This window comes from Polypterus senegalus, chromosome 17 (assembly GCF_016835505.1).
Source record: "Polypterus senegalus isolate Bchr_013 chromosome 17, ASM1683550v1, whole genome shotgun sequence".
Classification (NCBI taxonomy): Eukaryota; Metazoa; Chordata; class Cladistia; order Polypteriformes; family Polypteridae; genus Polypterus; species Polypterus senegalus.
The window spans coordinates 14,745,251-14,770,361 of record NC_053170.1 but is presented as its reverse complement, the minus strand read 5'-3'; the positions used below and the strand labels follow the sequence as shown (position 1 = coordinate 14,770,361).

The window sequence follows — 25,111 nt, the reverse complement described above, 5'->3', positions numbered from 1 at the left end:
GTATAAAAAAAAAAGTGGAGTAATTCAACTGAGAAAAGGAATCCAAGTCCTGTGCTTGGAGAGGAGTGGTAAACGTATGTGCTCTCAAGATTAACTTGGAGTGAAAAAGAGATGAAAACGGAAGTTGCTTTAATGACTTCACAATTTTTCTCTTTGTCCTTTATTGAAGTGGACAGTACTTTCCCGAGTGTGGATGGTGAATGAGCTTGTGTTGTGTGCAGCAGCTCACATTTTTACTTAGAAAAAGAAATATTTGCCCTTGCTGCTTAGTAATTAATAGTCTAGATAGCTGAAGATCCAAATTTGTCTATTGTATGTGTATACTTGTATTTACTTTATAAACATCTTGTGAACAGTTTATGAGAATTGTGGAATGTAATTATGACAAGATTCTTTGTCATATTTTTTATATAATTATTTTGTTAGTTAAAAAAGCATTGATTTTAAGGGAATTTTATTCATTTTAATATTTTTATGGTCACTGAACAATAGGCCTACATGATTTAATTGTATTGTTAGAAAATGAACAGGTACACCCCTGTGTTGTGCAGTTTAATTATAAAAATACCAAGTTTAGCAGTTTAATATAGAACATAAATCTTATACTGCTCTGGTTACAGTACAAAGTGCATTATAAAGAAAAAAAATCTGAGTCACCCCTTTCTAGTAACATGAAATCAGTGATTGGTATTGACCCAAAAAAAATGGGATCACCCCTAATACACACCTTTTTTATTTTTAACGAGGTGATCTTCCATCCAGTCATGAGTGAGATAAAGAGACTGTGAGCCTGAATCGAGTGCTAGACTGATTTGAGTGTTTTATGCAAATTTGTATGTGTGTATATTTATTTTTCTGCTGAGATTACCTAATTACTAGTATCTACAGTAAAGAGATCTATTCAGATTCAGTGAGAATTTGACCATCAGTTAAACAAAATTTGGTTATTGGTCTATAAAAAAATCAGCTGTCCATACTGCACTGTTCAGAACCCCATTTAATGTTGTATATAATTTGGGTAACTAGCAAGGTTTGTAGAATGAAGCAGTTAAATGGATTTTTTATTTTTTTTATTTTTTCATATGTAAGGATGTGATGTTCAAATGTTGAATTATTCTCCGCTTTACCAGCCTAATACAAAATAAACTTTAATTGGGTTATTAGAAAGGCAGTTGTTGTCCTGTAATGCTTAACACATACACATGATTGTGGCTTTGCTTTGGATCTGATGCAGGCCAGGAGATGTGGGCAAAAAGAAGCATATATGCCACATACCAGGCTGTGAGAAGACCTTCAGAAAAACCTCCCTGCTCCGGGCACACGTACGACTGCATACAGGAGAGCGGCCCTTTGTTTGCAACTGGGTGTTCTGCGGGAAACGTTTTACGAGGAGTGATGAGCTGCAAAGACATGCCAGGACACACACAGGTTAGTTTTTTACAATCCAAACTCCACCATAGAATTCTTCACAAAACAACTCACCCTGGTTCTACACCTAAACTTGGTACAAGAGAGTCCCATCAGCACTGTAATAGCCTGCTACAGTTTAATTTTACAATCAAATAAACCAGGGACATGTTTCAATTATTGATAAACAATGACGTTCATTTTGAATTTTGAATACTAAATCAGTATTGGCTCCTCTTAGAGTCTATTGAAGACAATGTTTTTGTGCCTGTTGATAGACTTTTTGTAGCAGGGTGAATAATGAAGCAGGGCAAAAGCCAAATGCTTGGGGTGCCAACCGGGCAAAACCCTGTTTAATTCCAGCAACAACAAAAAAATAACTAACAAAAAACACATGCTTATAGGTGCTGTTGGCTAGGGACAATTCCTTTGAATCTGTGCTTTCGTTGCATGTTCTCTCCTACTCTCTCTCTCTCTAGCATTCACTATTCTGGTCAGGTCCAAAATGAGACGCCATCTATCTGGGTGCATCTCCCTTTTATAGCTTCTTTGACTTTGTTACCCTCAAGGCTGTGAGGGAAAGGTGAGACATGACTATTAGTGTCAGCGCCCCCTTTTGTCCCGGGGTGGTACCACATACCTTAGGTCAGCCTGGAAGGCAATTGTCTGGCCAGCATGCGTGACAACATTTATTGTGTTTTGGGCCATCTGCCTGACACTCACAAGAAAATGCTTATTTGTCTGCCCTACCTGTCAGGCAGCTGTATGGTTTTTTGAAAGACATTGGCTATGTGTTTGGCACCCTAAACATTCATTGTCACTCCATATTTTAGTGGCATTTTTTTTTTTGTCTTTCAGTGTCAGAGAGTTTTAAAATACTGCCTTCAAAATTGAAAAAAAAAATGGAATTGGCCAGCTATTCAAATACTAACAAATCATCACGTTTAGATGTTGTTTGCTTTCAGTACCCATCAGATGGTTTTTCTCCTTATTCTTTGGCACTGAAAGTTTTTACCCCACCACCAACTTTTAATTTTCATGGCACTCGAAAAGCAGGATTATGGAGATTTACGTATATTTGATGAAAGAATTGAAAAACATCCTGTCTTTGTTCTTTGTCAGCATTACTAAAAAGCCTGACATGTTTATTCAAGTCACTGGCAGAAATAATGAAGTGCATCTGTTAGTTGTGGTAAGTTGCCTAGTGAATGAAAGTGAAATAAGTGGGAACGTTAGGTTGGAAGCCATCATCTATTACCAGTCTCACAAAGCAGTCAAATACTTCTACATAGTAAAAATACATCTAAACAGTACTTAAAGCAGCTTTTATAGTTGAATCTGCTGCTAATCATTTTATATGCCTTTTATGTATTTGACTTTCAGGATTAGCAGTATATAGCACTTTGGTATTCATTTACTTTCCTGTCAATAAAGGTTAAGTACTCTCATTTTTATTTATTATTACTTACTAATACGCATTACTAGACCTCTTGCCTGACCACTCGCTGTTCTCACAGTTAGGTGAAAGGTGCTGCAAATAAAAACCGCAAATAAGAGCTCGTCTGACAGTAAAATAAAGGCATAGATGTCCAGTTTTTCTGTACAATTTGTAAAGAGATTTAAAAAAAAAAAAAAGTTTAGCATTTAGAGAGAAGATGATTTTGAAATCTTATCAGTTTGTGGAACACCGCCCGTTAAGATTATGAAGCGATCACTAGTGTTATAATTGAAGAGGGTGCCAGTTTAGTGAGGCAGTTATGTCGTTTGAGCTTGTGTGTGGACATTGTTAAATATGCTGTACTTGCACACACAAGTTGTATGCTTTGATTTTATTGTTCATCCTTTTTTTTTTTTTTTCTTCAATTGAAACTACACCAAAAAAGGGTCAGCATTGATGGCTGGAAGATGACACGTCATTGTCATTTGCCATTTTGTAAGCTGCATTTTCCAAAGCAGGATCACGAGTGTATGGAGCCTATCCCAGCTAGCAAAGAGTGCAAGGCAGGATCACACCCTGGACGAAAGGACATTGCAGTGTGAACACACACATACGTCTTTTTAAATCATGTTTGCCTTCTTCTTGTGTTCAGTGGTTCCTTGTTATACGACTGTATGCGTAGGCAAACAAAAAAAAAAAACGGCAACTTTGCCTTTTAATATGTGTTGCATTTTCTTCAGATTAAAGATAATAGATATCAGAGAATTGCATGCGTTTGTCCTAAAATCTTTTAAGTTTGGAGTAACTAAAGTTCTTTTCTTCCCCCACTTTCTTCCTAGGTGACAAACGATTTGAGTGTTCACAATGCCAGAAACGTTTCATGAGAAGTGACCACCTCACCAAACATTACAAAACGCATATGAACACCAAGAACTTGTGAAACTGCTGTAAAGGAAATATAAGGGAAACAAACTGCTCTTCTTAGAGTCACGAAAACTGGTGTTCATTTTCTGTGGAAGGCCAAACGTGCCAGTAGCAGATCTTCCTCATAATGCTGATTCTTTCCACATCACTTGAGCAAGGCTTTGCAAAAAAAAAAAAAGAAGACGAGGAAAAGGAAGGAAGAAGACTCTTCTGAGCTTTTATTCTCAGCCTGCATGGAGACTGCAGCTTTTCACTGTTTAGTAACACAAAACCCATTTGGATTTCCATGAAATCAAACTCAAACAGTAACATACATGGTGTCTGCTATCTAATCGTCAAAAGTCAGCAACTTTTTTTTCCCCCCCATAAGTGGTATCATAAGAACCTGAATTTTCATATTTTCCATTTTCTTTTGTTGTATAGTCTCGTCGGCAGGTAATTCAGAAACAACAGGGTGACTGAACAGGCATGCAGCCTAAAGTGAAAGGAGACTTTTTTTATGTAGTTGCTGTTTAACTTAAACAATAAAATGATTTAATCTATTAAAGCTCCTGCCTCAAATGAGTGGCAGCAGAATTGTTGCAATTAAAAACTTTGTAAATTTGATTTCACTAGAAACTTGTAATCCTCCATGTCTGCTTTATAAACCATGACATCGCTCTGGAAGATGTGACAATTTTTTCTATTGATAAAGTTGCCTTAGAGAAATTGCACCCAGTATTAAAAACGGATAATTGTGTATTGTGAGAAATTGCATTGCTATTTTAGTTTATAATTGTTTTCTGCTGAGTCGAAAAACAGGTGGGAGCAACAGAGAACCCCTACATATATAAACCAATTATATATTTTATATGTGTATATGTATATAAATGTGGATACACACACACACACACATATATACAGTGTCCATCCATCCATTATCCAACCCGCTATATCCTAACAAAAGGGTCATGGGGGTCTGCTGGAGGCAATCCCAGCCAACACAGGGCGCAAGGCAGGAAACAAACACCGGACAGGGTGCCAGCCCACTGCAGGGCGCACACACACACACGGGACAATTTAGAATCACCAATGCACCTAACCTGCATGTCTTTGGACTGTGGCAGGAAACCCACGCAGACACGGGGAGAACATGCAAACTCCACACAGGGAGGACCCGGGAAGCGAACCCAGGTCTCCTTACTGCAAGGCAGCAGCGCTACCCTCTGTGCCACCGTGCCACCCTGGGTTAATATTAAACACCTAAATTTAATGCTCTCAGTATTTTTGCTTGGTTATTTGCTTTTGAAGTGCATCAAGGTATACCCAGAATGCTTCACATATTTAATGGTTAATAGGCCATTATTGTTACATGTAAAGAATACAGTGAAATTCTTGCCACCATATAGAGTATGCGTGTGTATGTACTGTATATATATATATATATATATATATATATATATATATATATATAATATACACACATACACATTTTGTACTTTATATTTTACTTGGACTCAGTTTTTCTCTCTCTTAGTATGTCCTTTCTAAGTTATTATGTCCACTTGTGCCCCTCCTAGACACACCCAAGCTGGTTTATTAATTTTAATGTTGGGTTTTACACAGAATCTTGTCTTTTTCTTTTTTCTTTTCTTTTTTTTTTGGTCTTTCCATGCCAGCACAGCAGATGCCTCATTTATGCTTTTTGAGGAAGTCGGGTGCATTGAGTGATTACAGCATTTTGTTGTGTTGTGCAGTCACCATTACATATTTCAAAGATGGTACTCAAAAAAACTGATCACTGTTTAAAATGAATAGAATTGATGATGTTCACCTTATGTACAGAAATTGTTTATTTTAAAAGAGTAATATTTTGGCCAGACTGATCTCTCATTTAAGCTTTTGAGCTGTTTGTATAATGCTTTGCAAATTTAAAAACTGGTTTTGTATATTGTGCAGATGTGATACGTTTGTATATAGGGCTGGTACTTTACTACTAATATTTGTTTTTGTTTTATTCCTTTATTAGACTAAACCAATCAAAAATACAGATGTTTAATTTCTCAACAGCAAGCACTTCTGCATGTGGCATGGGTATAAAGTGCCTAAAAATGAATGTAAAGTGTTTTTTATTTTTTTGAAGCAGCACTGATTTCACCTTTTGCTCTCTAAAGATAGTTTTTATGTTCAAAAAGTGTTAACAACATTTTTTTTAAAAAACAGAAAAACAAGTCAGTAGCTTAAAATGGATAGGACAGGATTTACACTTATTTCTGTTTCATGTCATGGCTCTTATGTTCCGCAGTATACTTCAAAATAAGTCCTAATTTAAGTTTTTGATTATTTTTTTTAAGAGTGTGTGTGTTTTTTTCTCATTATTTAAACTGTAGCATTACATTTTCCATAACAGCTTATATTAAAAATAACAGCATTTTACAGTAGTTGAGTTAAAAAGTCTGTGCTTTATGTAGATATTTTTTTGTTTCTCTTACCTTTTTTATTTGATCTGAATGTTTTGGTTTTTTTTTTTTTAAGTACCAAGTCAGCCTGTTTAAAATATCTGAACATTTCTGTTTCCTGCGTTTTCCTTTTGTTAATTTATGATTCTCTTTCCTTTTCCTTTCTCTTGTGTTAAGTTCTTAAGTAACGCCAGAGCGACTGAGGCCTGTCCTTTTGTGTTTGCCGCGTTGCCATTTCGCTCGCATGAATACACCTGCCGGTTTGTGAAATAACCCAAAATGTTTCTGTCTGCTTTAGAGCGTCGTATCCTCGCATTCTAATCACATTCACGGATGCTTGACCATCTTTGCCAAGGTAGGATAACTCTGCTTGGTTTTCAGACTTGTTGACGAAAGTGACGTTCGCTAAAAGCAGCCTGTCTTTGTTTAAGCCACACAACCTGTGTTGTGACTGTCAGACATTAGCACCTTTTGTTTGTTTGGTTTTTGTAATACCTGTGACTAGCAATCCTAATCAAAATGACTTTCCATTTCAAAAATCACAATCTGTCACTTCAGATGTTGGGGTTGGGGGGTCATTAATAGTAAATATGTGTTTTCTGTCCTGGTATAGCAGTGATCAGATACAGCAGTGCCAGTTACAAATTCCAGTAAATTTAATTTTCAGTGTAATGTTTCATTTTTTTCTCTCTGATTCAGTTGGTTATGAAGATTTGCTGCAACGTGTGTGTGTGTGTGTGTGTGTGACTTTCCCCATGTTTATCCATCCATTACCCAACCCGTTTATATCCTAACACAGGGTCACGGGGGTCTGCTGGAGCCAATCCCAGCCAACACAGGGCGCAAGGCAGGAAACAAACCCCGGGCAGGGTGCCAGCCCACCACAGTTTCCCATGTTTAATTGTATTTCATTTTATTTTTCCATTGGGAGAGGTTTTTACCCCCCAGCTTGAAGTCTGCCGATTTGAGTTATGCTGGTCCTTAACTTCTACACGTTTCAATAAATTGCATTCTGAATATATTTACACAGTGCAGAATAAACGACGAGTTGTCCGGCTTGATAAAAAGAGTAAAGATGTGCACGTTAGTTTATTGGAGTCTCTTATTGGACCCCCAATGAGTCTGTGAGCCTTGTAAAGAAGCGGCGTCTCATCCGGGGTCCGCTCCTGATTCTGCTGGGGTAGACTGTGGCTCTCAAGTCCCTGATCTGCACTCCGAAAATTCCTGGTTCTTTAATGGCACTTTGTGGGTCTTTTTTTTTTTTTTTAATTTTGGGGCCTCTGCGGTTCCTTGTAGAACTATTGTTTGACTAATCACCATTTCATTCTGAGGAAGGTTCTTTGCAACTGAAGCTGGTACTTTGTGCTTTGTATCTGATATGTAGAAAAACAAAATGGAAATCTTTATAAAGTACGGTTGGCTTCCTAGTTGGACACTTGACAGATTAAGAAAGCCTGCACTTCGCCTGTGTGACATCCGTATGCAGAGAGAGTCGTTTGAAAATCGGGACCTATTGAGACTCCACAGATCTGTTAACATCACTTTGTGGTTCTTCGCTGCATGGAGCCTGTGATGGATCTGAATAAATAAAAGGTTCTCTCTGGAACCTTCACATACAGTAGATGGGTCTTTTGGAAATCGAAAATGGCTCCTCTATGGCATCACTCTGAAGAATCACCCTGGCACCTTTATTTTTAAGAGTGGGGGTAAGACAATGAAGACGTGAATGGGTTTGAATGAAAATCGGAATGTTGTGAAGCCGTTCAAGTGCTGTCTGGGGTGTTGCCAGCGTGAAGTCATCGTGTGCAAGAGACTCGGGACTCCGCAGAGTTCTAGAAAAGGAGGATTTGTATGGCAGGTGCCTTCAGCACTTCACGGTAGAAGTGAAATTTCCTTGAATTTACAGGAGTACGTTTTTATCAGGTTCAGTTTTTCATTTGTTGATGTGAAATTTAGTTTTACGCATCTCCGTTTTTTTTTTCCTATTTTTTTTTTATTTTAAAACGACATTGCAGAATGGAAGCAGAAACAAATCCAGAAGCCAAATATTCTGTTTTATAGCATACTCCCAAGTTAACTGTAATTTTCTTTTTTGTGTTCAAGGTATAGCAAAATTGCCAGTGGTTTGGAAATCAAAAGTCTAGAGAAGAGCAACTAGGCTGATTTCAGGTCTGAAGGGAATGAGTTAGGAGGAAAGATTAAAAGAGCTGAGCCCTTTCAGTTTAAGCAAAAAGAGATTTTAGAAGAGACCTCATTGAAGTGTTTAAAACTATGATGGGAATTAGTCCGGTGGACTGAGATTTGTGACTTTAAAATGAGTTCATCAAGAACACGGGGGCACAGTTGGAAACATACAAGCATCAGGAAGCTATTCTTCACACGGCAAACCACAGATACGTGGAACAGGTGACCAAGTAACGTGGATGTTAGGGACCTTCAAAACTCGATTTGATGTTACTTTGGAGGAATTAACTGAATAGGACTGTCGAGCCTTGTTGGGTTGGATGGCCTGTTCTCATCTAAATCTTTCTAATGTTGGTATTTTTCAAGGGTACGGTACTTGAGAACCAAAGTCAATGTCTCAACTTTTTAATAAGATAGGCATAATATCACTCCTAACTTTTTAACTGCCCATCCATTTTCCTAACCTGTATATCCCAACATATTCTTTGGGGAAGATGCTGCATTGTGTATAAAACTGGAGCGTTGCACATTCCCCTGGGATACGGTAACTCATACCGGGCCAGTTCAGACACAACAATTGAGCTACAGTAGTCTGTTGTGGAAGGTAGGTTAAGAAATGAGGCAGCAGTATGGTTTCATGCCAAGAAAGAGCACCACAGACAATGTTTGCTTTGAGGATGTTGATGGAGAAGTTAAGAGAATCCCAGAAGGAGCTGCATTGTGTGCCTTTGTGAACCTGCAGAAAGCATATGACAGGGTGACAAGAGAGGAGCTGTGGTATTGTATGAGGAAGTCGGGAGTGGAAGAGAAGTACGTACGAGTTGTACAGGATATGTACGAGGGAAGTGTGACTGTGGTGAGGTCTGCAGTAGGAGCGACGGAGGTGGGATTACATCTGGGATCAGCTCTGAACCCTTTCTTATTTGCAACGGTGATGGACAGGTTGACAGGCGAGATTAGACAGGAGTCCCCGTGGACTATGATGTTTGCTGATGACATTGTGATCTGTAGTGAGAGTAGGGAGCAGGTTGAGGAGACCCTGGAGAGGTGGAGATATGAGAGGAGAGGAATGAAGGTCAGTAGGAACAACACAGAATACATGAGTGTGAATAAAAGGGAGGTCAGTGGAATGGTGAGCATGAAGGGAGTAGAGTTGGTGAAGGTGGATGAGTTTAAATACTTGGGGATCCACAGTAAAGAGTAACAGGGATTGTGGAAGAGAGGTGAAAGAGAGTGCAGGCAGGATGTCAGGAGTAATTTGTGACAGACGGGTATCAGCAAGAGTGAAAGGAAAGGTCTACAGGACGGTAGTGAGACCAGCTTTGTTATATGGGTTGGAGACGGTGGAACTGACCAGAAAGCAGGAGACAGAGCTGGAGGTGGCAGAGTTAAAGATGCCAAGATTTACATTGGGGTGACGAGGATGAACAGGATTAGAAATGAGGACATTAGAGGGTCAGCTCAGGTGGGACAGTTGGTAGACAAAGTCAGAGAGATTGCATTGGTTTGGACATGTGCAGAGGAGAGATGCTGGGTATATTGGGAGAAGGATGATAATTATAGAGCTGCCAGGGAAGAGGAAAAGAGGAAGGCCTAAGAGAAGGTTTATGGATGTGGTGAGAGAGGACATGCAGGTGATGGGGGTGACAGAGAAAGATACAGAGGACAGAAAGATATGGAAGAAGATGACCTGCTGTGGCGACCCCTAACGGGAGCAGCCGAAAGAAGATGAAGTCTGTACTTCTTTCAACTATGGAAAGAAAGCAAAGAAACCTTTAAGGGCCTATACAAGCTGCATAATATGACTGCGCTGGCATTCACACCAAAGTCCATGAAATAATCTGATAACTGAACGACACATTTAACTAAATTGAAATGATTAACGTATTATACATACGTATTGTGCAATTAACCAGAATGATTAACTTCAAATTTTTATGTCGTGGATTTAATACAATGGGATTCCTCCCTGCTTACCTCCCACAGACTCCCAGTAGCACAATACAAACGATAATGACTATACCATCGTACGTCAAATACAACATGAAATAATCGTTAAGAAATACGAATCAGGTCTGCTCATGTGGCTGTTAGTGGCCTTGTGACCGAGTGAGAATGTATTTTTCCTTAAGTTGCCAGGTATTCTCTCTGAAGGTAGTTCTTACCTTGAACCCGACAATGCTGTGACAGACTGCAGCCACCTGCAACTCTCTACGTGGATTACGTGATTTCAATGAAACGATGAATGAATGGATGTTTTTGTGTATATTTAACGTGCAGTTTATACTGGATTTTTACAGAATGCTATTTTAATGGCATGGTCATTTATAATGTGTTCCTCTGAGTCTGTTAATGAGACTGTGTCAAAATTTAACATCTAGATAGTTTCCTGCGATATAGGAATGGCGGCATGATTATGAAAACGCGTTTTCTGATATATATTGGCTTCTGTGGGGCTCCGTAGATTCCAGTTGTCTGCTGGTGACGTCACAGGGATGATGTTAACGATTGGCTATTGAAGGCATAGAGCCCAAATAGACAAATAGCTAGTCCTGTTACGTCACCGGCACGAGCGTCCACCTACCCCTCCCCTGAAATGTTAAAGTCCGCGAACCTGCGCGTACTGGTGAGGTGCAGTTTGTTTAATTTGTCACCAGTGGCTCGGTGTTGTAGTGGACAGTCGCGGAAGATGGACCTGAGCGCCATGAGGAAAACCTACAAGGCAGACGAAGAGGTCAGTGCCTTGAATTGATACTACTTTATTATTATTTTTGCCTACTTGCACGCTGATGTTTTGGCGCCACAGGGCAGCCTTCCGTGTAGCTGCTGCGCTTCAGCGGCAAAGCGAAGGGGTTCGTCGTCAAACCTGCACGGGGCGCCGCGTTTTCCCAAATACGCGTGTTGGAGCCTCTTTATTTTAGTGTAAGTTGCTTATTTTTGCGACGGTGTCGTCTTTCGACATCTGCAGATAATTTATTGTTATAACGAGTAGAATTCATTGGAAACCATTTCTTCGTGTCATTCTATATAGAGAGACTGGAAGCTTAGTAAAGGTGCCCTCTTACCCTTTTTACCTACCTGACTTATCCTTCAGCAAGTAACCCTTACGAATAGTTTTATTCTTGTATAACCGCTTTGCAAATCATCTTTGTGACTCGTTTTAAAGATACATTCTGGGTGTGCTGTTATATTACTCGAACACCAATACAACATTGACAGCAGTTGACAGCGGTCAAACACCTGGCAGTCGCGCATGCGCACTCCTGCATCGCCAGGCTGAACAAATCCCAGTGAAGCACATCTGCTCGGAATTCTGCGCAGGCCTCTATGTCGGTGGTTCGCAGTCTCGGCCCAGGGGTCTCACTGCAGCTGCTGGTTTTTGTTCCAACCAACTTCTGTTTTTAATTGGACCGCTAGCCCAATGAAGTGATCAGTTTTTACCAGGTTTCTGTGTTTTGGAGTCAATGTAACAGTGATGAGACAAAGTCCCGTAATTTTTTTTATTAAAATGTACAAAGCAATTATATTTTAGCCTGGCGTTCATTGTTCTTTTTCAGTTTTTTTTTTTGGTTGTTTGATCCATTTTTTCCTAATTAGTGGGTCTGGCGCTAAAGTAGGTGCAGCCTTTTATAACCCAGTGTTGTTTTTGCAGGTGTCTGCCCAGCTTCTTTTTAATTGTCATTATTAGGATACAGCGTTAGACACAAACGACACAGAAAAGGGGTCAAAAATAATAGAAAAAAATGAGTTCAGCATTTAGACATATGAAAAAATAGAAATACTTTTAAATATTTTCTATATGTAAAAAATCACACTATTGTGCTTTTCTGAATGTAGAATAAGAGAAGAGAAAAAAAGACCAGCAAATTAAATGTGATTCTGGTTGGGACAAAAGCCTGCAGCCACAGAGGGTCCCCAGCACTGAGTTTGAGAACCCCTGCTATAGGGACAGGCCATGCTGCAGATGACAACAATACCCAGATGACCGACTTGAAGCGTGAAGTGGACAGAGGTGAACAAGTTGATGGTGTTGACTAATAAATCTGTGCGTTCTTTTACTTTAATGTTTAGTCCCAAAGAATTACCTTCACCTGTATAGGTGACAACCCATGTTACCTGTCAAAAACCTGACATGTGCCTTCTCAAATATGACAGAAGAGAAATGACACTTGGTGGGGGCAGCAGTGGTATAATAGTGAGAGACTCTGCTTTCAACCCCGAACTGAAAGCTTTAGAGAAAATACGGCCCCACCAAGAGGGCATTGGAGCCATGACAAAAACAGTGAGGAGAAGGATTGATATAAAAAAATAAGGTTCATTTTAATGGATGGGACTCGAACCCTGATCTCTTTGTTTTTTGTTTGAATGGTAAGTGTGCTAGACATCACACCACCATCGCCACCTACACGGTACCATTTCACTGTCACTATGCTGAGATGTACCTGTATATAAAATTTTGAATATGTGCCTTATAAAAATAAGGCTGTGCATAAATAACCAACAGCCCCACCATGGTCTTCACGCTTTTGTATCGCTGGTGACCTTGTATGTTATAAGACTTTAATAAGAAGATTTCATAATAGCACTTGCCTGTGAAATGCACAGCCGTTTTAATGCATCGAAGTGTGTTATTTGTTTAAATGGTTGTTTGTAATCTACATTCACAAAACCAAATCACTTGCTGCTGCTCTGAAGTTCATGAAGTAATGAAGCAGAAACTGGGGCTTGTTTGTTTTTGCTGGCAGCTGATCCTGTCACAAAAATGCCACTTCTTAGAAAATCTTGTTTTCTGGTCAAACTTGAAAGCTTTATTTTTAATGTTCTACTATTGTGCAAATGTTTTTGTAAATGCTTTAGCAATACTGTAGCCAGGATAAGGTTTAAATATAATGGATATGCAGCATTAAAAGTACCAGCTAGATTTTAGTTAGAGGTGTGCATATGCGCCTTCCTTGTCATAAGTGGTGGAGGGAGATTGATCATGATGGTTGCAGCATTCATGTGGATTCTTTTTTTAATAATTTTTCTGCCATTTTCTTTTTCTTTTTTTATAGGCATTTGAAGAGAATCATTTGGTATCTTTGGATCCAATTCAGCAGTTCACCAAGTGGTTTGAGGAGGCATCACATTGTCCTGCTGTGGGAGAAGCCAATGCTATGTGTTTGGCAACCTGCACTAAGTAAGCTGGCCGCTCCACTCTCAAGTGTGTGTGTGTGTGTGTGTGAATTAGTGGTGTTGGTCAAGGGGTTAATCTGTTGGACAAACTGTTGAAGGTTCAAGACCAATGTAGACTAATTAATAATAAAAAAAAATTATATTAATTGATATTGGAGGTTTGTCAAAGTACTTTAATATGACAGTTAAGCGGCATTGATCAAGTGGTTAACATGTTGGATGTTCAAAGGTTCGAGACCAATGTACACTAACTAATCTGTTTTGTTTTGTTTTTTTTTTGTTTTATTTAGTTTTACCGTTTTTCATCATTTTGTATTCAAATTTGGTGAAATACTCTTTTCAGAGATTTGGCGATACTGGCTCAGTGGATTAAGTGTTGGGCTTTTCTAAGAAAGATTGAAGGTTTTGATTCTCCAACAGACACACACATTGCCAGTACTTCACACGTGTGAGGTTTCAATGGGGTTAGGATTTTGAATGAGTGTTGTGTGTCACTTCATGATCGCTCTGTCGATTAATGTTATTTCTGTCAAGTCCCTTCCCACCCAGGTCAGGACTGTGCAGGGAGACACAGCAAACCTTCTGGCAATGACACGTATTGATGTGCCATCCTGGAGAAGTTGGACTGCCTGTGCAACCTCTGTAGGGTCCAAGTATCGCCTCATGCTACCAGTAGTGACACTGACTGTAGCCAAATGCAAAACTAGTGAAGAAACAGTCAGAAAAGATGAGGAGGGAAAAATGTCAGTGGCCTCCACCTGTTAAACCATTCCTGTTTTGGGGGTCATCTCATTGTTGCCCCTCTAGTGCATCTGTTGTTAATTTCATTAACACCACAGCAGCTGAAACTGATTAACAACCCCCTCTGCTACTTAACTGACCAGATTAATATCCCATAAGTTTCATTGACTTTATGCTATACTCGGATTAAAAAGTGTTCCTTTAATTCTTTTGAGCAGTATATATGTGTATGTGTATATATGTATGTGTATATATGTGTATGTGTGTGACACAAGTTTATTAACAAATGCACTGAAAAGTGGAAAAAAAAAGTTTTCTTCTACTAAGATTTTGTTGGTTATATGTGATTTAAAAATAACATGTTTCCTTGCTGAATATTAAGGCAGGCCGCTAATCTGGCTGTACTTGTTCCTTTTTATTTGTGCCTTGGATATTTTCTCAATGTGAGTAAAATGTGGTAATGCCATATTTTGACATTGCTCCCCCTTGAATTAAAGACCCCGTGTGGACAGCACAACTGTTAAGAAGAAGCCTGCGTTTTGTTTTGTTTTTTTTTGTTTGTTTGTTTTTTAACCCCCCTGAAAGTTGTTAGTGACTTGTATTTAACTCATATTTCAGAGTTTGCTGTTTTGGAAAGTTAATTTGCTAAAAAGCTCACAGCAACGTGAATAGCAGTGATTATCTAGCAAACATCATTCAATGAAGATTTGGTTTATTCAAACTTTATGGAGCTGCGCCTGTTTTACACTTTTTTTTTTTTTTTTTTCCTCCAATATTTGTGCAAACTCAAGATGCCAATTAATATCTGGTTCCACTCTTACCTTGAAAACAGTCATACTTTTATGGACTTAAAAATCCTCTGGAGTCCCCTAAAAGGCCATTATGCCACTTTGTCCCTTTTGAGTTCCTCCCCATTATAGCAGCCAAATTATGAATTTGCTCACATGGTCATTTCTGGATGGTGTACATCTTGATCACATTTTGTGTTGACTTTGCTCCAGGAGATTCTAAAATGCTGTTGACACTTTCAATTAAGTCAAATATATAAGTATAGAACAAAGTCCACTTCCATCTCGTACCCAATTTCAAGAGCTGTGTGAAGAATGCCTACTATGAGGCAAGTCCTCATATGTGGTGAACGTCAAAGAGGTCTACACAGAGGCAAGGGTGCATGTGTTTTAGAACAACATTAATGAATTCTCGTCTAATTCAGATATTGTTAAAAAAAATAATAAGCTTTTTGTTTTATGCATCCTTATTTCAGTATATGCCAGAGTACTTCAGGCAAGTCTGTGCCAAGTATTTGAAAGAACATCCAAGAAAACCTAATTGTATTATGTAATGAGTCCAGTCTTCTGGTGTGTTCTGTCTGACCATTGTGTCCATCATGCTGTATCAGCCACCATTTTATTATAAAATTCAAAATGCTTTCAGTTCTACCTTAACATCTGCCCATATGTATCTTCCTCAGCATCCCTATGTCATTACTGAGTTATTGAGAGCTGGAGTCAATCCCACCTGCTTTGGGTATACAGACCAAGAGCCAAGGCCCTGCCTGGAGTGCTGATCTGTCGAGGCACACTCGCGCATCGTCATGTCCTCCTTACAGTCTGATTTAGAGTCTTTATTTATCTCAACCTGCACATCTTCGAGATGTAGGCTATGATGAAACTGGAGTACCCAAGTGACCTTTAGCATTCTTGGCTTTTGTTCCACAGGGAGGGTAGGCCATCTGCACGAATGCTGCTTCTAAAGGGCTTTGGTCGAGATGGTTTCAGATTCTTCACAAACTATGAGAGCCGGAAGGGAAAGGAGCTGGTAAGATGCGATAGTTTTCTATTCTCAGTGTGGTTTGAAGTTATTAGTGGGTTGTGGTGTTTTTCTTATTGTGGAATTTCAGTCTCGGAGGTTCTTTTTAGTTTTTAGAAACATTTTGCAAAGAACATTCAAATTTTGCATGTCACAAAGTGTATAAGATGGCACCGTCCAATACCACTAGGTTACCAATCCAGGTAAATGTGTGCCCGTTGTATTTCAGAAATAAATGCAACACTCAGGGGCTTTCACCATATTTTCTAAAGGTCTTTAATCCCAGCTCTGCCGTTACTCTTTGTTTGACCAACACATTCCCAAAGACCTGCAGATCAGATGAATTTTAATTCCAAACTGGTCCAAGTGCATGAGTGGGATCTGTAATGGACTGGCACGCTATGATAGGCCGTGGCCTTGTATGGAAGTAAAACATTTTTGTAATTTTGTCTCGACCTGTTTCTGCTTTCTGTGTTACCAAATTTGCTCTGCCTACTTTTAAGAGTGTGACCGCCACTCTGTTTGCCTTGTGGAATCGCATGTGCCATTGTATTGCTAGTATTAAAGATGTTTTTAGTGCATTACATTTTTTTTTGACATTTTATCTGGTAAGTCATTATTTTATGTAGCAATGGAAACACTGAATGCTCAACCAGTTTCCTGATATTTCATGATTCTGTGAAGGAGAAGAGACTCCCAACTCTTATGTGGCCCAAATGTCCTCACTACGCCCACACATTCTCTGGAGTCCCCTGAAGGCCGTTCTGCGACCTTTTTTCTATTTTTCTCTTTTGAGCTTCTCCCTGTCATAGCAGCCTAATTCTGAATTTGCTCACATGGTCATTTCTGGTTGGTGTTCATCTTGATCACATTTTGTGTTGACTTTGCTCTAGGTGACTCTTCAAAATGTTGCCATGTTAGACTATAAGGTGCTCCACTGAGAAACTGGGCATTGTTCATTTTGCTAATGGTGACCCAGCTGACTTTTACTGTAACATTTGCAGGACAGCAATCCCTATGCCACACTGGTGTTCTACTGGGAACCTTTAAACAGACAGGTAAGCATTTGGCTTTCTCCATTCTGTATTTATTTGTTATGATGTTTGACCAACTGGCTGTAGCTCCATTTTATATTGGATTGTCCATTGATTACCTCATTTGTTCTACTAGAGGTGGTTGCCAGTTTTTACTTCTCATTAAATTTGAACCATTTTCAATAAAAGAGTGCATTCTTAAGGGTACACTGACTTGAATAATCCAGGTTTTCAATTTTCTCCTCTGGCATGACCACTCTTTTCATTGATGTCCTGTTGAAGAGAGTGAAAGCTTTTCGGTTGGATTGTTCTTATTCTTGCATCCAGACAGGTTTGCCAGTGGATTTAGTGGCTGCATTGCATACTGATGTGGCATCTGCTTGCTTCATGATTACTGGCATACAGCCCCCATCTGTTTCAGACATGTATAGCACAGGCCGATTTTAGAAAAGTGTTTTTACAGCCCTCTGTCTCGTGCACAGTCTCTTTTCCATCTCTTGTGCTCCGAATCCTTAGCACTTGCACCACTAGAGTCAGAGCTGGCCTTCTATCCACAGGGCTACACACCAGCTGCTTGTGCTGACAGATGCATGATGGTTGTTTATATCGTCATGTATTTGGTGAATGATGGTACATTCAGTGTTGAACTCATTGTCTGTTGGTGTTGATCCAATGTTGCTAGTCAATGAGAAACATGCAAATAAGAATTTCACTCTACTGTTAAATGTCAAATTAGACTTTGAACAATGTCTTCCTGTCTCATTTGTAATTTACCACGGGGAGCAAAAAATCTAATTTTTGTGAGGGCCTTGTCTGAGCAGGTACGTATTGAGGGAATGGTGCGTCGGCTTCCACGTGATGCGGCAGAGGAGTACTTCCACTCTCGACCCAAAGACAGTCAGATTGGAGCTCTGGTGAGCCAGCAGAGCACAGTGATTCCCAACAGAGAGGTAAGATTTGGGTGGGATGGGGGTGCCCTCAAAGGGGGTGACGTGCAGCTTTAGAGTTCTTTAATTCTGATGCATTAGAATAAGTACATTTATAATTGTATTCCATTGTTGGTGAGTAAGATTTAACTTGTCTTTCCTCGTTTCTATTTATTCTCCTATTTTCAGTTTTTAAGGCAGAGAAATGTAGAACTATGCGAAAAGTACAAAGACATTGAGGTACCCCTGCCAGATTACTGGTAAGTGTGTATTTATGAATATTCTTATCCTGTGGAATTTTTAAAAAATTGAAGATCAGGAGGCTGTGATCGTTCTCACTTTGCATTGTTTAGGATTGGGCGTCGAATCATTTAGTAATTATTGATCCATCCCAAAAATGTAGTCAACCTGCCGTAGCGGAAGACTGATACTAGTGCATGCTGCCTGAAATCTGTGACATCCTCGTATGATTTGGCTTTTCTTTTTGGCAGTGCACATTATAGCCACCAGAGGGCACACATCCGGAATATCACTGTATTCTTACTTGCCATGGCCACACTGATATATCCACTCCACGTTGTACCTCTTTATAACTTTGTGAAACCATGGATCTTAACACCTGATATTTTGTCCCTTTTAAGTGTGTTTTTTTTTTTTATTTATTTCTAACCATTGTGTGCATTTTAACTGGCCTTTGGAGTGCCCTACAATAATCTTTCTTCATTTTTATCCATGCTTACCTGCATATGTCATTTGTTTTACTGGCCTTTCTTCTGCACAAACAGCCTAATAACCTTTACCCAAGACTCTCCTTTTTGGACTCCTACAGGGGTGGGTACATTCTGAAGCCTGATATTATAGAGTTTTGGCAAGGCCAGACCAATCGGCTGCATGACCGACTCGTCTTCAGGAAGAAGGCATGCAGTACCTTGACAGAGACCGAATGTGTTCAAGTAGAAGATGGCTGGGTCCTTCAGAGGCTCGCTCCATGAAGTAGCACTGATGTCATTTCATTGAACTGTCTCCTCTCATTTCTCACCACCTTCTGCAGAACAGAAGCTGCTGCTCGCCGGTCCAAGCAAACCAACGTTTTTGATTGTTCATTTTATATCATGTTAAGTTAATTAACTTGTCAAGTCTGTCAGTGTTGAAAGTGTATTTTGTACATATTTTAGAAATTTTTAGATGCACTGCCTCAAGCCAACTGGAGGCATTATGGAGCCCAGGTTTCGCTGCATCATCTAGGCTTCTGTTTTTAGATGTTTTACCAGAATTCACCATACTCCATATGCTTTGGGGGTTTGTGCCATGTTTTTATTGTTTCTGGGTATCTTGACTGTATTGTCATTGTTGTTAATGTTGGTACTAAGGTATAGGCATAATAAAACCATTTTAAGGAAAGGCTTTGAAGACTTGTCTATCAAGAGGGGTGTGCTACCCTTATGAAGTAGCCATATGGTAAAAGAATGGGGGTTTAGATTATACTGGGTCAGGGGTGGTGAACTCCAGTCCTGGAGGGCCGCCGTGGCTGCAGGTTTTCATTCTAACCCTTTGCCTGATCAGTGACCAGTTTTCACTGCTAATTAACTTTTTTCCCCCATCACTTTTTAAATAGCGCTGTTAGAGTTCAGCCCTCTGAATTGATTCTTTTCTTTATTAAATGACGGCCAAGCAGAACAACATTTATTTATATAGCCCAATTTTATACAAATAATGTAGCTCAAAGTGCTTTACATGATGAAGAAATGAGAAATAAGACAAAGTAAGAATTAGAATAAGTCAACTCTGATTAACATAGAATAAGAGTAAGGTCCGATGGCCAGGTCAGGACAGAAAAAGCAAAAAAAAAAAAAAAACTTTAGAAAGCTGGAGAGAAAAAATGAAAATCTGCAGGGGTTCCAGACCACGAGACCGCCCAGTCCCCTCTGGAAATGAGATGTGAAACGAGCTAAGAGACGACCAGCTGAACTGAGGCTTCAAACTCCAACCAATTTCTTAATGAGAAGCCAATTCTTGCTGTTCGTTAAACCCGTTATTTAATTCCATGGCTTGTTGCTGCTCTCATTCTGCCACAGCACACACTTTGAAAACTGTTGTTTTTCTGTTCTTTCTAAAAGCACCAATGTCAAAATGTTTTGGTGACCTGAGAGATCAACCTTACCAAGGACATCGCCTCTCTTTAATTTCAGATATTGTGTGATGGGCACAGGGGAGCTGGTCATATGGTGGCTTGTTTTGTGTGTCATTATTATTTGGCTGCTAATTAAAGAAAAAGAAACAACTATGGGGCCTGAGTCGAGTTAATTAAAAGACGTAATCAGCAGCAAAAACTGCTCGCTAAGTAAGAAGATGGTAAGAATGAAAACCTGCGGTGCTCAAGGCCTGGAGTTCACCACCCCTGTACTGGGTAGTTAAATTAGAGGTTTCTGTGTCCATGTTGGATTTCTGCTTGACACTTGGTGTGTAGGCCGATCAGAGAACATTTTCACTCTTCTGCTGTATTTGTCACGTTCTTCTCCACTGCAGATATCCTCACTAAGTATTACTCACACCCCATTTGGAGCTTCATTGTATCTAAATTCTTGTCAAGTGTGTGGTGCAGTTTTTATTTTTGCCTAACCTTTCTATAATGTGTAGCCATTTATATTGTACCTGCGTCTGTCACAATCGGCCTGTGCAGTTCCCTTTCATTTTTTTGGCATGTCCATTTCTAGTAACCCCAGTCTTCTACTGCATTTGTCACCGTCTTAGACGCCATTTGAACTGTTAAATCTGGCCTGTTGAAAATGGCTTATTGAGCCCCTCAATCCAACACATTTTTTTTTTGGTTTCAAGTAATACTTGGTAACCTGCCTGGCACAGGAGTGAAGTCTTGGACTTGTGGCAGGGTCACTGATGCTCAACTGATTTAGAAGGCGGCTCCAGCCAAAACAACTTCAGCATGAAAAAGGCCAGAAAAAAGAGGAGTTGTTTCAACTGCAGTGATGAAAGGAAAGATGGGAAGAAGACCATGTGGATGCCATCTTTTCACCCTTTAATTGGTGTGATAAAGGTTTTAGGAACATCAATCTGGAGTCCACGCATAGGTGTTGGTTGCTAGAAGGTCACGTGGTACTTGGGTTAAAGAATGGACTCCTCAGGCATCTCTTGACAGCTGTCGTTCCATTTCAAATGACTACCAGGGTTGAACTGGTGCCATCTGCCCCATACGTCACTCAAATGCACCTGCTTTTCTTCTGCTGTATCTTTTGAAAATTTTCTCACAGATTTGACAGCGATACTGTACTGTGTTTATCCATGGTGGCCCACCGATCGATGCACTGACCGCAGAATACACCACGTGAGACTCTCTGTGGCTTCAAACCCTCTCCGTGCCCATCACTTAGTAAATGGATTCTGTGTATTTTTATGTTTTCTGTTTTTCATGAAGGGTTTATTTGAAGAAATGAAAACCTGAATTTAGTGCTTTTTTTTTATATATAAATGTGCCTCATCTTTTCTAAAGAGCTGCCCTGCGTGTATGAAAGGATTTCCGTTCGTTGAATAGTGGTGCTTTGTAGGCACAAAAACCTAATCCTGAGTGAAATTTGTGGAGGTTCAGCTTGAATAGCAAACCCATAGCTTTGTAAATGCAAATTGGATTTGCATGCAGCAGCAGCAGCAGCCTGCCATTTGGAAAATTAAGTTTAAAGTAGCTGCATCCTGCCTGCCTGAGTTTTAATTTTGTGTTTCAGTATTTTTAAACAGAAGGTTACTAAGCTACATTTTAAAGAGAAGTTTGGGATGCCAGTCTTGCAAAAAACTTTAATATGAGCCAATTTAGAGCTACCTGTTAGAGCCTAACTTGGAGGGGTTGGAAGGTACCCACTTAAATGTGGTGAACACGTGCGAGTGCCACAGTGAGACTGGTTCAAAAGTCAAATCCTAGAGCTACAGTATCAGGGTACAACACTGACTGCTGCCTGGTCTCCTATTAATCCAGTGGTCCCTGATGGCACCCAGTACCACGGCAGCTGCCCTCCTTACCTTCTTTCTCTCTTGCACTTTCCGGTGTCTGTTTCTCCCTCCCAACATGACTTTGCTTGAATTTGCATCCTGACTACGAGCCCAGCTGTCTGGTGGCAGGCACTCCTATTGGCTTTTTGAGGAACTGCATCCCAGAGTGAGTCCTGCACGGCATCTCCCATTTTCTTTGCTCCCTTGAGTGTAGTAGGATCCTCACTTACTCACGCAAACACACACACTGGGCCGATCTGGAGACACAAGTTAACCTAACTGGTGTGACTTTGGAGATGCAGGAGGAAAGTAGGATTACCCAGAATAAAACCTGCACACAAAATATGTCAAGTCAAGTCTGGTTGGACGAATGATTGAAACCCCTGATGCTCAATCTGTGAGGTGGTAGGGCTACCCCAGTGCCACTCACTTTAGCCTTTAACTGTAACAAATAATTAAAACCTCAAGTGTTTACTGTTTATTTTGATATAAACTCCTCTGTTTGCTATGTAAAGCAACTTTATGCTCCGTGAATGGCACTATATAAGGTAAACATTAACTCATTGATTTGACAGTAGACTCAAGGTAGCTGGAGCGTACTCGCCCAACACTTACATTTTAATAATTGCTACTTTTTTCTGCAGGATGCTCTTGAACCGAAGTACCATTAATATTGCATTCAAAATCTACAAAAAGTGGAACAAGGTCTTTTCATTTTCTCTCTCTTCAAGGTAAAGCATCTACAGTGGGGGTCACAGGTTGATATTCTGTTATCTTTGAATTAAAAAAAAATTATACAGGGAAAAATATGTCATACTGTTGTAGCCTTGACAGGGTGCAAGGTGTGTGCTGTTTATGATAAATATGGACAGCACTGTATTATTATTATTACTTATTAATTGGCTGACGTTAATAGGGGTAAAAGGCACTCTATAACAGATAGATATGAAAGTTAAATATTAAAAAGCGCCATACCATAGTTATAAACGTGCTATTGTATATATGCACCTAGCTGACAGATGAAAGGCACTGCACATCTGAAAACATTACACAGCAGGTAGACAAATATAACAAGCACTGTATCATAGACATATCGTTCATCTCACATCAGTGTATTCACTGACAGTTACTGTAGATGTGATGTATTTATATAATACTAGGGGGCTTTGCCCCCTGCTCACTTCACTCGTCAACCCCCGGGCCTGTGCTACACATTAGGCTCTTTGCGGTTCTGCCACTTGCGTATGGGGATGCAGCTGTACAATTTAAACAGATTTTTATTTTCATGGGAATTGTTACATATCCATAATAGAACTCTTTTACATTACAGCGAGTAATTAACCATATTAAAAAAGAGTAAAACGTAATAATTTGAAAGTAAATTATGTTTCATGTTGCTTTAGACTTATTCGTTGCGTAATACTTTTTCGTTCTGTTTGACTTTGAAATTAACACGCAAATATTTTTTAAACTTACACTTTTACTGTAAAACTTCACTTAAAACAATTTTTTGAATTAAATTTTCATTAATATTGCATTGAATTTTGATTCTGTGTTTAGACTTTCATCGTGACAACGCAACGTATAACTGCCTGTGATTGAATTTCGTTTCTTTCTCTCTATTAAATAAAATGACTTTTTCGAACGTTTGGCTCTGAGATTTGTTAATGGTCTTTGCAAAAGCTATTCTAACGGGAAACTGTTAACGTTTTCATACGAATGGCATATCAAGATGTCCTTTGTTGTCTAATGTTATCCCCTGAAGATGTACTACATTACCTTTCTTGGATACATCCTTCTTTCTACAGTAATTCGTGCAGAGGAAAACCGGACGGTGTTAACAGTTGTAGATATTCTTCAGGATATTGTAAGCTGATGTTTTCATCTTCCGCACGATCACCAACTACTGTTTCAGCAGAGTCTATGTAGTGAAAAGTCAAGCAAAATGACACCTTTTATTGGCTAACTAAAAAGATTACAATTTGCAAGCTTTCGAGGCAACTCAGGTCCCTTCTTCAGGTAAGTCTATTGATACGCATTTAACCAATTTCCCGTGTAACCAATTGACATTTTTCATGTTAATTAATTTGACTTCATCGTTTCTCGTGTTCTCATTTTTTCTGTTGATAATCCTTTGTGATGAAATTCTGCAATAAGATTTGGACATAATACGTCATCTTTAATTGGGAACTTAAGTGAGGAAAACATTAAAATTTATAAGAGCTGAGAGAGCAGGAACTGTGTCTGACAAAAGCATTCATACAAATGAGAGGCGAGAGGGCCGTGTGAGTGGTTGAATATGATTGAGAGGAGGGTGGGACTTGAAAAAATCTCTTCCAAAAGGTCTGGTCTCGTTGCAAGATTATTTTTTATATAATAGAGAGGTACAAATATAAATAGTGTGCTAATAAAACACACTGACTGACCGATGTTAAAGGCGCTGTGTTAAACCATAAAAATGATTATTTAGACAGACAGACAGGTGAATAGAAGTACTTTATTGCTCCCCAACGGGAATTTCACTGCTACAGCAGCAACATTGGATATAATATTATAATTGAAAACATGTAAAACTGTGAAGAATTCCAGACCCAGTCAGTCCAGTTCCAGGTAGTGGGGGTGGTGAGCCTACTCTGGCAGGATCGGGCACAAGGCAGATCCTCCCCAAGCGGGCATTAAACTGTGACGTTCCCCTTTATTGATCAAAAATAAAGGAGGCCAGAAGAATTTCTTTGCTTTGTGAAGTGGTTAGACCTCCCAGCATTGCACAGTTTTAGTCCACTGACAAGTTTATCCCAGGTACCGTTGCAGATCGGGGTACCATACCCTTTTTAATCAGGTGTGGCAGCAGGCAGGTTATGTGACTTGCTTAGGGTGACATTCTGAATCGGAGACGGGATTTGGACCGGCAGCACTTGACAGACACTCCTAGGTGGCGCCGTCCAAGTGACGTTGTACTTCTGTTCCCCGCTCGTAGGCCTGCCTTCTCCTGAATCTAAAATGCACTGAAACCCGTGCTGCACTCCCTGTGTGTGGGTG

The 25,111-nt window shown here is 39.6% G+C and overlaps 2 protein-coding genes across 6 annotated transcripts in view; both read left to right on the top strand.

Annotated features, from left to right (window-relative positions):
• sp2 (sp2 transcription factor) overlaps positions 1-3,950 on the top strand; it is a 33,244-nt gene extending 29,294 nt beyond the window's left edge. For all 4 annotated transcript variants that reach the window (XM_039739501.1, XM_039739503.1, XM_039739504.1 and 1 more), the window contains 2 exons: positions 1,235-1,428; positions 3,685-3,950. In XM_039739501.1, coding sequence (XP_039595435.1) covers positions 1,235-1,428; positions 3,685-3,785 — 295 coding nt within the window. In that variant the 3' untranslated portion in view covers positions 3,786-3,950. The remainder of the gene's footprint in view (positions 1-1,234; positions 1,429-3,684) is intronic.
• A 6,925-nt stretch (positions 3,951-10,875) lies between these two features.
• On the top strand, positions 10,876-19,480 carry pnpo (pyridoxamine 5'-phosphate oxidase). Of its 2 annotated transcripts, XM_039740082.1 has the most exons (8): positions 11,012-11,125; positions 12,229-12,436; positions 13,446-13,570; positions 16,026-16,125; positions 17,121-17,174; positions 17,972-18,100; positions 18,266-18,336; positions 18,906-19,480. In XM_039740082.1, the coding sequence occupies exons 2-8, from the start codon at positions 12,416-12,418 to the stop codon at positions 19,066-19,068; spliced, it is 663 nt and encodes a 220-aa protein (XP_039596016.1). In that variant the 5' UTR covers positions 11,012-11,125; positions 12,229-12,415; the 3' UTR covers positions 19,069-19,480. The 2 variants fall into 2 exon arrangements, with proteins under 2 accessions (XP_039596015.1, XP_039596016.1); XM_039740081.1 differs by lacking the exon at positions 12,229-12,436 and having other exon boundaries at positions 10,876-11,125.
• The last annotated feature ends 5,631 nt before the right edge of the window (positions 19,481-25,111 follow it).